This window comes from Gopherus evgoodei, chromosome 19 (assembly GCF_007399415.2).
Source record: "Gopherus evgoodei ecotype Sinaloan lineage chromosome 19, rGopEvg1_v1.p, whole genome shotgun sequence".
NCBI lineage: Eukaryota > Metazoa > Chordata > Testudines > Testudinidae > Gopherus > Gopherus evgoodei.
In genome coordinates, this window is record NC_044340.1 from 16,539,238 (window position 1) to 16,551,309 (window position 12,072).

A 12,072-nucleotide genomic window follows, 5' to 3' on the forward strand; every position below is an offset into this window, starting at 1 on the left:
TGGATTGCTAGCCGGATTTTGCATTTCCTCTGGGTGAAGAGGAAAGGGCTTTTGTTCCAGGATTGGGAACGGAGAGGGGGAATCACTCTGCGTAGTTTCACAGAGCTTGTGTCTGTGTATCTCTCCAGGAGCACCTGGAGGGGGGAAGGGAATCAGGATTATTTCCCTTTGTTGTGAGACTCAAGGGATTTGGGTCTTGGGGTCCCCAGGGAAGGTTTTTCAGTGGGACCAGAGTGCCCCAAAACACTCTAATTTTTTGGGTGGTGGCAGCCGGTACCAGGTCCAAGCTGGTAACTAAGCTTGGAGGTTTTCATGCTAACCCCCATATTTTGGACGCTAAGGTCCAAATCTGGGAATAAGGTTATAACACACACACACACACAAGATTAAATGAAGCCCCTGTCTTTACAGAACTCAAGGCAAATGAAATAACATGCCATTAAAACAGATAACTAACAAAAATCACAGTTTGTTTGAAAGTGCATGTTTCTCCTTGGAAAGTATCTCCTGGACAGGGTCATCCCAGGGATTTTTCTCTATGGTATGGACTGTCTTGTTTGCTGATATTCTCAGCATTTCAGAGAGTCATTGTCTCTGCTGTACTGCTGGTTTTTTGGGTTTCTTTCAAATGCTGTTATCTGCAAATAATGTTTCCTAGGAGTAGGCAAGCAGCTATTTAGCAGATGAGGAATACTGAGAGAGGGGCTCTGAATTTTCCTGGTGCCAGGCAGTATCCTGGAGCACAGTCTAACATAGTCATTTCTTGTTATTTAGTTTTGCTCTTCTCTAGTCTAATAAATAATAATGCAGGGAGCAACGGGGATAATATATTCGTAGGCAGCTGCTGAATTTTCAAACTGTTTCTTACCAATACGTTCTGGAAATGAGCTGCACAGGCAGAGCAGCGACTAACAGAACTGAGAGCAGATGATATACTCTTTACAGCTGGAGGCTTGCAGAATGAAATCACTGGGTGGGAAACCTTTATTAGTGAATCTTAACAAGCATTTTTTTTTCTAGGAAGGTTTAAGCAGCTGGCTGACAACACTGGTTGATCCTTTTTGGTCCGCAGGTGTGTTGCTAACCTCCTGTTTTTTTCCTGGCTTGCTTTGACTTCCGGGGTTTAAGGATGGTGTAGTTTGCATATGACGTATGCAGCTCAGACAGGAAAGGGACATAGAAAGCACGCAGCAGCTTTGAAGACCTGAAAGCAAAAGGGAAAACAGACTGGTTTTAAAGTGATCATTTAGAAGACTTGTTTTGAAGTACCACAAAAGAACAACTGATGCCTAGTACAAGGCCTGGGACTACGGCCTCGTGTCAGTAAGGTGGGGGAGCAGAAATGACACAGACACACCAGGCTCCATTCTGCCTTTTCTTCATCAGTCAAACCAAAGCTGTTTTGTATCAGGATTACCGGCTTTAGAGCAATCAGCCCTACTAGTTCAGAACTCTTTCCCCACTGTATTGGCAGTGATTATGAAAAGATGGTTACTCCTAGATGTTATGAGACAAAAGGCAGACAGTCAACCATGATGAGGTTGCACAGGGCAGTTATTCCAAAACTCCCCGCCCTGGAAGAGCAGCAAGGGAGATGCTAAGAGGCAATAAGTTAGTTGCTCTGCACTTGGCTTTTCCGTTTTCCTAATGTCTACTCATTTTAGGAAGCATACTCTTCCCCACCCTCTCCCCCAAAAGAATCCCTACAGCAGAGATGGGAAGAACCCCATTTTGGCTCTAGGGTTTCAGCATATCGTTCTTCTGCTGCAGCACCTCAAATCAGAGATGGGCTGAACCATCTTGTGTCCTGCCAGGTGACTTGCTGCAGGCTGTCAATCTTCAGAGGGATGTTTATCCCAATCCTTTTAGGTTGGGAACTAGCTTAGCAGCAGCACTTTGCTACAACTGGACCAATAGAGCACTTGTGTGAGACAGGCTTGATGGCTGTATCAAATTAGTATCCTTTTGTTTGGCTGCTAATTGTTGTAGCACTGCTAAGTTGGTACATTTTAAGTGCAAGATTCTTCTGCTGAGCAGATAACTTAACTTAAATCCTTGTTTAAATAAGGAGTGCAAAAATAAGATAATTTCCTTCATCATCAGAGCCGAAAATTCCACTGAAAAGCTATGCAATCTTTAGCAATTTCTAGAAATTGGTGCTGGGGCAAGGGTGTTTCATTCTAAATACCAAAGCTAATTTTAAGACTTATCTCTTTCAGATTACATTGCTGGGAAACCATCAGCCTTGATAGATGTATAACTAATGCCATCAATGCAAATGCCTGCCAAGTAGCAAAAGGCTGGATAAGCAGCAGTAACGGTCAAATCTGTGATTTATAACATGCTGAGAAGCCAGGGACAGCACATAGATCCAATGTGTGTTTCTGGACACTCCTGAGATGTTCTATAATTTGAGTAGCTTGCTGATAACACAGCAGAGATTGTGGAATCAAATGGAACTTACTGGTGCTGCCTGTGCAGTATTCAATTCACTCTATTTAAGGAAAAGGTGGCTGGTGGGTTTGCTTTTGTTTATAAGCAGCATGAAACGTATTTCTAAATCAGAGATGCAGCTGAAAAACAATGACAGGAACTGCCATTGTGAACACAGGCTCCACGTGGACTCCAAAGGCACTTGGAAAATTCAGTGTGTCACACTACTTGGGATCTAAGGGAGACCACCAAACTCGTGATCTCTTGCAACTTGGAATACAGGTTTCCCACAAGGAAAGGCATCATTTATTATTTGTATTAAATAAATAAATAACAGGCCCCAATCAAGATCAGGCCTCATTTTGCTTGGTACTGTACAAACACTGAGTAAGAGACAGTCCCTGCCTGAAAAGTTTACAATCTAAATAGATGAAGGGTAGGGGAAAGGGAAGTGTCATTATCTCCAGATGGGAAACTGAGGCACCAAGCGATCTGCCCAAACTCTCAGAGGCAGAGCAGCAGATTGAACCCAGTTTTGCCTTAACGAAAGGGCCACACATCCTCAACACCCACCATTCCTCTTGTCTGCTTTTAGCCAAGCACAAAGACTGCCCTTGGGGATGTAAAATGACATTTAGTTCATTTCAGAAGGGTGAGAACCAAAAGTTCCATTCATTTTCTGCAATAACATTTGGGCCCTTTGTAAACTATAAAGCACCCTGCATGTTCCCAAAATAAAAGAACCATTGGAAATCCTCATTTCTCATGAGATCCTGAGCTGCTGGAATGGGAATGTGTTCCAAGCACAATCGCTTAGTAGCAAATAACTAGGAGGAAGATGGTAATTTTCACGTTTTGAACAAGGAGCATTCTTTCCAGCTGTCATTTCTCTGTGCTTGGAAATTGAAGACACTTCCCTCTCTCCCGCCACCCCCCTTAAGCAAGAATGGCTGGAGGCAAAGGCAACTTCCTCACAAAGCAGTTCTTGCATTTCCTTCTCCGCATGTTGGAGCTAACCAACAAACACCATGTCATTGCTGCGCTTTGCACTAGCATCTCCCCACCGCGGCTGGCCACCTTCCGCGACCCGAGCCAACAGTAACACAAGGTTTGGCAGGCACAAGCACTGAGATCCCACTATCCTGAAGCTTGGAGCGCACTGTTGAACGGCTTTAGTTTCACTTCATTTCACTCAAGAAAAAAGCAATTTCAAGCTGTTTTGGATGCTTGTTAAAAAACAGGAGCATGAAAAATGAGAGTGAGGAAATTGGCCCGCTGAGCTAGGAAATAGCAGAGACCAGCACAATCCCCCAAGCTCTGGGCTTGGTCGGGGTAGGGGAGAGCAGCATGTGTTAAAGTGAGATTGTTTCTTTAATTTCCCATATAAAACTGGGCTAGGGGATAGAAAGGCAGGGGGCACCCCTGACTGCACTCCTTTGCACACAGTCTGCAGCACAGGAACAGCCTTAATTCATGCAGTCCCCTCCATACTCATGTCATGTTGACAGCAGCTCAACAACAGAGTCTCTTCCTCTGACTCAGAGCCACGTCGACACAATGGGAGCCCATTTTGCCAAGCAGCTGGTGACAGAGTCTGATTTCTGAAGCAGCAACACTCAGTAGCTGAAATCCCCAAGTTAGCACCAGCATAGAATCATAAAAATGTAGGGTGGGAAGGGACCCCAAGAGGTCGCCAAGTCCAGCCTCCTGCACTGGGACAAGACAAGTAAACCTAGACCAAATCTCACAAATATTTTGTCCAATCTGTTCTTAGAAACCTCCAATGAGGATTCCACAACCACCCCTGGAAGCCTATTCCAGAGCTTAACTGCACTTAGAAAGATTTTCCTAATATCTAACCTAAATCTCCCTTGCCCATTACTTCTCATCCTACCTTCAATGGCCATGGAGAACAATTCATCACCATCCCCTTTTTAGAACAGCCCTTTAACATAGCTGAAGACTTAACAGCCCTCCCCCGCCCCGCCACACACACACCTTCTTTTCTTAACACGCCAACTTTGTTTAACCTTTCCTCATAGGTCAGGTTCTCTAAACCTTTTAACATTTCCGTTGCTCTCCTCTGGATTCTCTCCAATTTGTCCACATCTTTCCTCAACGGTGGCACTCACAACTGGACCCAGCACTCCAGCTGAGGCCTCACCAGGACCAAGTAGAGTGGGGATAATTACCTCCCATGTTTTATCTATGGCACTCCTGTTAATATGCTTTAGAATGTTCGCCTTTTTCACAACTGCACCACATTTTGGACTCAGATTCAATTCGTGGTCCACTGTAATCCCCAGATCCTTTTCAGCAGTACTACCACCTAGCCAGTTAGTTCCAATTTTGTAGTTGTGCATCTGATTTTTCATTCCTAACTGAAGTACTTTGCACTTGTCTTTATTGAATTTCATCTTGTTGATTTCAGACCAATTCTCCAATTTGTCAGGGTTGTTTTGAATTCTAATCCTGTCCTCCAAAGTGCTTCCAACCCCTCCCAGCTTGGTGTCCATCTGCAAATTTTATAAATGTACTCTCTACTCCATTATCCAAGACACTAGTGAAAATATTTAATAGGACCGGAGCCAGGACTGACCCCTGTAGATATGCCCTCTCAGTGTGCAGCAAACCACGCTTTGAGGACTGTCTTTCAACAAACTGTGCACCAACCTTATGGTCATTTCATCTGGACCACATTTCTCTAGTTTGCATATGAGCATGTTATGTGAAATTGTGTCAAAAGCCTCACTAAAAGCAAGAGCTATCCTGTTTACTGCGTCCCAGCATCTACAAGGCCAGTAAACCTGTCAAAGAAGAACAGGAGTACTTTTGACACCTTAGGGACTAAACAATTTATTTGAGCATAAGCTTTCGTGGGCTACAGCCCACTTCATCGGATGCATGTAGTGGAAAATACAGTAGGAAGATGTGTATATATACACAGAGAACATGAAACAATAGGTGTTACCATACACGCTACGAGAGTGATCAGTTAAGGTGAGCTATTATCAGCGGGAGAGAAAAAGAACTGTTTGTAGGGGTAATGAAAATGGCCCATTTCCAGCAACTGACAAGGAGATATAAGGAACTGGGGTGGGGGGATGGGGGAAATAAGCATGGGGAAATAGTTACACAAAGTAAAACTATTTCCCCATGCTTATTCCCCTGCCTCCCCTACAGTTCCTTACATCTCCTTGTCAATTGCTGGAAATGGGCCATTTTCATTACCACTATGAACAGTTCTTTTTCTCTCCCGCTGATAATAGCTCACCTTAACTGATCACTCTCGTAGCGTGTATGGTAACACCCATTGTTTCATGTTCTCTGTGTGTATATACATATCTTCCATAATTTGTTCCAGTATCTTTCCAGGTACCGAAGTTAGGCTGACCAGTCTATAAAATTCCCTGAGTACTCTTTGTTCCCCTTTTTAAAGACAGAGACTTTATTTTCTCTTCACCTGTCCTCTGTGACCTTACCCATTCTCCATGAGTTCTCAAAGATAACTGCTAACTGTTCCAAGATTCCTTCAGATAGTTCCTTAAGTACCCTAGGGTGCACTTCATCAGGCCCTGCCAATTTTAATATATTGCATTTACCTAAACATTCTTTAACCTGTTTTTTCTCTGTTTTCCCTATTCTGTATGTCTCAGAGTCATGCAGAAAGACCACTAGCATGTCCTTCATTCCTATCCCCTACAGCTGTTGACAAGAACTATTCTTCCTTCTACCCCTGCCACCATATACCTGTCTAAATTACAGAGATGTCAAACTCATGGCCCAGGGACCAAATACAACCCACAAAATGTGTTTAAATGACCCTCATGGCATAATATTCAGAAACTACACAATCCAAGGTTTTCATTTGAAAACAAAAGTACACTGCTGGGCCTAAAAAAGGGTGGCAAAAACCTTCCAAATGGGACCCAAGTGTAAACCACTGCAGTGCTGTCTTTCTGAGTCTGCTGACCGAAACACCAGCTTAGAGAGATGTGAACTTCCACACGTATTCAATTTCCTTGGGATCTCAGTGCCTAGAGCATTTCAAATGTGAGCAATAACTAGGAATTGTTGCAGGGAAGGAGATGGAGATGGAGATGACAGAGAGGAAGACAGAGAAGAACAGACGCTGGGAGAGGAAGAGAAACCAAGGGCAGAATGTCAAGCAGCTCTTTCCACTGGGTAATGCTGGATGCAACAAAAAAGTGCCAAACATAAAAAATGGTCAATTTAGTTCTAGAATAAAGGCCACATTCTACTCTTGATCTCCATGCAAAGCTCTCATTGTGTGTGTGTGTGGGGGGGGGTCTATGTCCCCCTATGACACTCTGTACCTCAGGGGAACACCCAGCACTCCCATGTTCATCCTTGTAAAATGATTATGTGGTATCTAACGCAAAGTCTGTCATGTTCGGAAGGCTCAGGATGCACTGAAAGCATTGTTGTTATAGTGATGTTATAGTAATATTATGGGTTATAATTTAATGAATATAGTTATGAGGCTGAAAATGTATCCTCATAGCTTAAAATAAGCCCAGGCAAAAACTCTCCAAGAGGAGACAGACAGTTCACACGTCATCAGGGCAGGTATGAGACAAACCCAGCCCAGCCTCACAGGAACAAAGGACGGTGGCATAGGCAGCAACAAAAGGATCTGTTCAAGTGAGTCACCTCCCTTCGTTTGGTCAGTATGGGACTGCTTTGAGGTAATGCTCACCTGACTCTGAAGGGGCGGGGAGAAGGGACAAAGCCAAGAATGGAAAAAGGACATGATAAAAGGAAGAGAGTTTGCCATGGTTGCTCTCTCTCTTCCACTTACATCTACAGATGCCACGCCAAGTGACTGGAGCGCTGATCAAAGGGAAGAGCCTGGCTGAAGGGCAACCAGTCAGCCTGTGGTGAGACGCATCTAAGTTTGTAAGGTCACTGAAAGTGTTAAGATCAGCTTAAAATGCATTTTGATTTTATTTCATGTCACCAAATCTGACTTCTTGTGCTTTGACTTATAATCACTTAAAATCTATCTTTATAGTTAATAAATCTGTTTGTTTATTCTACCTGAAGCAGTGCGTTTGGTTTGAAGCATGTCAGAGACCCCCCCCCTTGGGAGAACATGCCTGGTACATATCCATTTCATTGTTAAATTGACAAACTCACATAAGCTTGCAGCATCCAGCAGACATAACTGGACACTGCAAGATGGAGCCTCCTAGGGTTGTATCTGGGACTGGGGATATTGGCTAGTGTCATTCGGTTGCACAATCCAAGGAGCAGCTTACATGCCAGAGGCTGTGCATGAACAGCCCAAGAGTGGGGGTTCTCACAGCAGAGCTGGGTCCCAGAGTCAAGGATTGGAGTGACCTAGCAGATCACCAGTTCGGAAAACACCAGAGGGGAATGTCACACACCCCGCCCCCAACTGCATGGACCATAACTGAATGTGGAATTCAACTCTCTCTGCAGAGTGAATTTGACATCAGGCCTCTAGGATCTTTAGATCAAGGTGGTGTTTGTGCCCACCAGAAACGAGGGGTTCTAATACATGTTTGCTAATGGAGACTGTTGGATCTGCAGGGCCGTTGCAGGATCTTATGAACAGAATTAAGAAAGTGGAAAGGAGAGAATTCACACTGACTGGATTCACAGTAATCCAGCCAACAACTAAATGAAGAACTCTAGAAAAAAGAACAGCTCTGACACCAAGAAAGCACAGTTGGGTTCTAAAGAGGCTTTCTCCAACCAGGCCTGTCTCTTCAGACCACTTACTTTTGCACGGCAGGTGGCGGCACCAATGTATCTGGCCCTCAATTACAAGCTGAGCTTTCATGCTCATTAAGCCACAACCAGTTTCGAGCTGAAGGGCACTTTGTACAATAGGACACTGAAGCACAAGGCTGCTCTGTGCTAAACAGCCACACGCATGAAGGAAAGTCTCAGAGGCTTTGTCTACAACAAAGAAAGCAGAAGTTATAATTCACTGCTGGTGCAGTTCCATTAGAAACTTTATTTAGATAGGGTTCAATCATCTTTACCATCTGTCGCTGAACCCAGAGCTTCTAAGACAACAGGTGACAAATGAAGGGTGAGGGGAAATGGATGCAACTGAATCTATATCATTTTCATATGTAAGCAGAGTTAGGATAAGCTCTACCCTGACATCTGGTGGAAAGAATTTCAGAGAGTGTATTTGCATAGGCATGCCTCCCTATCCCAGACTGCCGAGCTGTGGGACTGCTTGGTGACAAACGACTCACCCTCAGTTGGGTGGTACTTGCTAGACAAGGGACATGGGTTCCAAAACCCAGAGAATTGAGAGAGGCTGGGGACAGGTATCTGTGCCTGGTGGTGCAGTCTCCTTGTGGAGCCAGAAGCACCAGTTCTAGCCCCTCCTCTGTCGGAATGTCAGAGTTGATTTTTTTTATTCCCTCAAGAATCTAAATACAGGTTACTGAGCTGAACTCACTTTGGGCTAATGGTGCACTAGCACTGGGGCTCCCCTACTAAGAGCTGAGATCACTAAGAGTTGAAATCACTAAAGAGCTGAAATTACTGAGCTGAGAGCACTGAGTACTGTGCTAACTAGTGGGGGAGCCTGAAGATATACTGTGGAACAGAGCAGCTGGCAGAATGGAGCAGTTGTGGGGACAGCTGGAGTGGATCACGGGACAGCTGGTGGCAGCAGAGCAGCTGGCAGAGTGGCGTGGCTGTGGGACAGGTGGAGTGGCCTGCAGAGTGAGCAGACCCGAGCAGTTTGCAGGGAGAACTGGAGCAGCTCATGGAGCAGAGCAGCTGGTGGAGCGGAGCAGTTTCTGAGGACGGCTGGAGGAGCAGTGTGGAGCGGCTGGTGAAGCGGAGCAGTTCATGGAGAAGGCGGAAGCAGAACCCACGGAGAGGCAGGGCAGTTGGCCCCGGACCACGTAAGGTGCCCCTTTCTACCCAGGCTGCGGGGAGGGACCTCTACAGATAAACTCTCAAACTCTGGGGTGGCATTGAACAGAGACTTTTGGGTTGTTGGACTTTGGGGTGATTGGACTTAAAACCCTAAGGGGAAAAAGGACAGTGCCAAACGTACTTGGAGGTGGGTTTTTGATTATGGTTTGTGTTATAACCCTGTTTGTGGTGGTTCTCCAATGGGATGCCGCACTGATTCCTTCTTTTATTAAAAAGATTTTGCTACACTCAGACTCCGTGCTTGCGAGAGGGGAAGTATTGCCTCCTAGAGGCGCCCAGGGGGATGTGGTATGTGAGTGTCCCAGGTCACTGGGTAGGGGCTCGAGCCGGTTATGCATTGTGTTACTGAAAAGGAACCCCTGGATACTGAACCCGGCCCTTGTTGCTGCCAACTCAGAGGGGCAGAAGGGTTACACATATATATTTACTTACTTCTCTTTATTTGTCCACCTGGAGTTTGTGGGTGTGGCCTTGATCAGCACAGAGCTCCTATTCAGCAGGCCACTAGCTAGATAAACCCATGAATTGTTACTCTACAGTAGAGGATAAAGGGTTAAACTAGTTTCGAGGGGGACAGGTGAGCAAAGCCCACAGGTAAGTGGGGAACAAAACCTGGGAGATAGGTTGGAAACAGGAGGGAGCACGGGCTATAATGGCAGAGAGGAAGGAGGGTCAGGGCGAAGCTGGGAGGCAGGATCAAACCAGTATCTTAAATGCCTATATACAAATGCAAGAAGTATGGGTAATAAGCAGGAAGAACTGGAAGTGCTAATAAATAAATACAACTATAACATTATTGGCATTACTGAAACTTGGTGGGATAATACACACGACTGGAATGTTGGTGTGGATGGATATAGTTTGCTCAGGAAGGATCGACTGGGGAAAAAGGGAGGAGGTGTTGCCTTATATATTAAAAATGTACACACTTGGACTGAGGTGGAGATGGACATAGGAGACGGAAGTGTGGAGAGTCTCTGGGTTAGGCTAAAAGGGGTAAAAAACACAGGTGATGTCGTGCTCGGAGTCTACTACAAGCCACCTAATCAGGCGGAAGAGGTGGATGAGGTTTTTTTCAAACAACTAACAAAATCATCCAAAGCCCAAGATTTGGTGGTGATGGGGGACTTTGACTATCCAGATATATGTTGGGAAAATAACACCGCGGGGCACAGACTATCCAATAAGTTCCTGGACTGCATTGCAGACAACTTTTTATTTCAGAAAGTTGAAAAAGCTACTAGGGGGGAAACTGTTCTAGACTTGATTTTAACAAATAGGGAGGAACTTGTTGAGAATTTGAAAGTAGAAGGAAACTTGGGTGAAAGTGATCATAAAATCATAGAATTTGCAATTCTAAGGAAGGGTAGAAGGGAGTACAGCAGAATAGAGACAATGGATTTCAGGAAGGCAGATTTTGGTAAGCTCAGAGAGCTGATAGGTAAGGTCCCATGGGAATTAAGACTGAGGGGAAAAACAACTCAGGAAAGTTGGCAGTTTTTCAAAGGGACGCTATTAAGGGCCCAAAAGCAAGTTATTCCGATGGTTAGGAAAGATAGAAAATGTGGCAAAAGACCACCTTGGCTTACCCTTGAGATCTTGCGTGACCTACAAAATAAAAAGGTGTCATATAAAAAATGGAAACTAGGTCAGATCACGAAGGATGAATATAGGCAAATAACACAGGAATGCAGAGGCAAGATTAGAAAAGCAAAGGCACAAAATGAACTCAAACTAGCTATGGGAATAAAGGGAAACAAGAAGACTTTTTATCAATACATTAGAAGCAAGAGGAAGACTAAGGACAGGGTAGGCCCACTGCTCAATGAGGAGGGAGAAACAGTAACGGGAGACTTGGAAATGGCAGAGATGCTTAATGACTTCTTTGTTTCAGTCTTCACTGAGAAGTCTGAAGGAATGTCTAGTATAGTGAATGCTTACGGGAAGAGGGTAGGTTTAGAAGAGAAAATAAGAAAAGAGCAAGTAAAAAATCACTTAGAAAAGTTAGATGCCTGCAAGTCACCAGGGCCTGATGAAATGCATCCTAGAATACTCAAGGAGTTAATAGAAGAGGTATCTGAGCCTCTAGCTATTATCTTTGGGAAATCATGGGAGACGGGGGAGATTCCAGAAGACTGGAAGGGAGCAAATATAGTGCCCATCTATAAAAAGGGAAATAAAAACAACCCAGGAAACTACAGACCAGTTAGTTTAACTTCTGTGCCAGGGAAGATAATGGAGCAGGTAATCAAAGAAATCATCTGCAAACACTTGGAAGGTGGTAAGGTGATAGGGAATAGCCAGCATGGATTTGTAAAGAACAAATCGTGTCAAACTAATCTGATAGCGTTCTTTGATAGGATAATGAGCCTTCTGGATAAGGGAGAAGCGGTGGATGTGATATACCTAGACTTTAGTAAGGCATTTGATATAGTCTCGCATGATATTCTTATAGATAAACTAGGAAAGTACAATTTAGATGGGGCTACTATAAGGTGGGTGCATAACTGGCTGGATAACCGTACTCAGAGAGTAGTTGTTAATGGCTCCCAATCCTGCTGGAAAGGTATAGCAAGTGGGGTTCCGCAGGGGTCTGTTTTGGGACCGGTTCTATCCAATATCTTCATCAACAATTTAGATGTTGGCATAGAAAGTACGCTTATTAAGTTTGCGGACGATACCAAA

At 44.5% G+C, this 12,072-nt stretch overlaps 1 protein-coding gene across 3 annotated transcripts in view; it reads right to left on the minus strand.

Annotated features, from left to right (window-relative positions):
- Window positions 1-386: 386 nt before the first annotated feature.
- Window positions 387-12,072, minus strand: part of ALG9 (ALG9 alpha-1,2-mannosyltransferase) — a 49,971-nt gene continuing 38,285 nt past the window's right edge. For all 3 annotated transcript variants that reach the window (XM_030538078.1, XM_030538079.1, XM_030538080.1), the window contains one exon: window positions 387-1,204. In XM_030538078.1, the coding sequence (XP_030393938.1) occupies window positions 1,081-1,204 (124 nt within the window). In that variant the 3' untranslated portion in view covers window positions 387-1,080. The remainder of the gene's footprint in view (window positions 1,205-12,072) is intronic.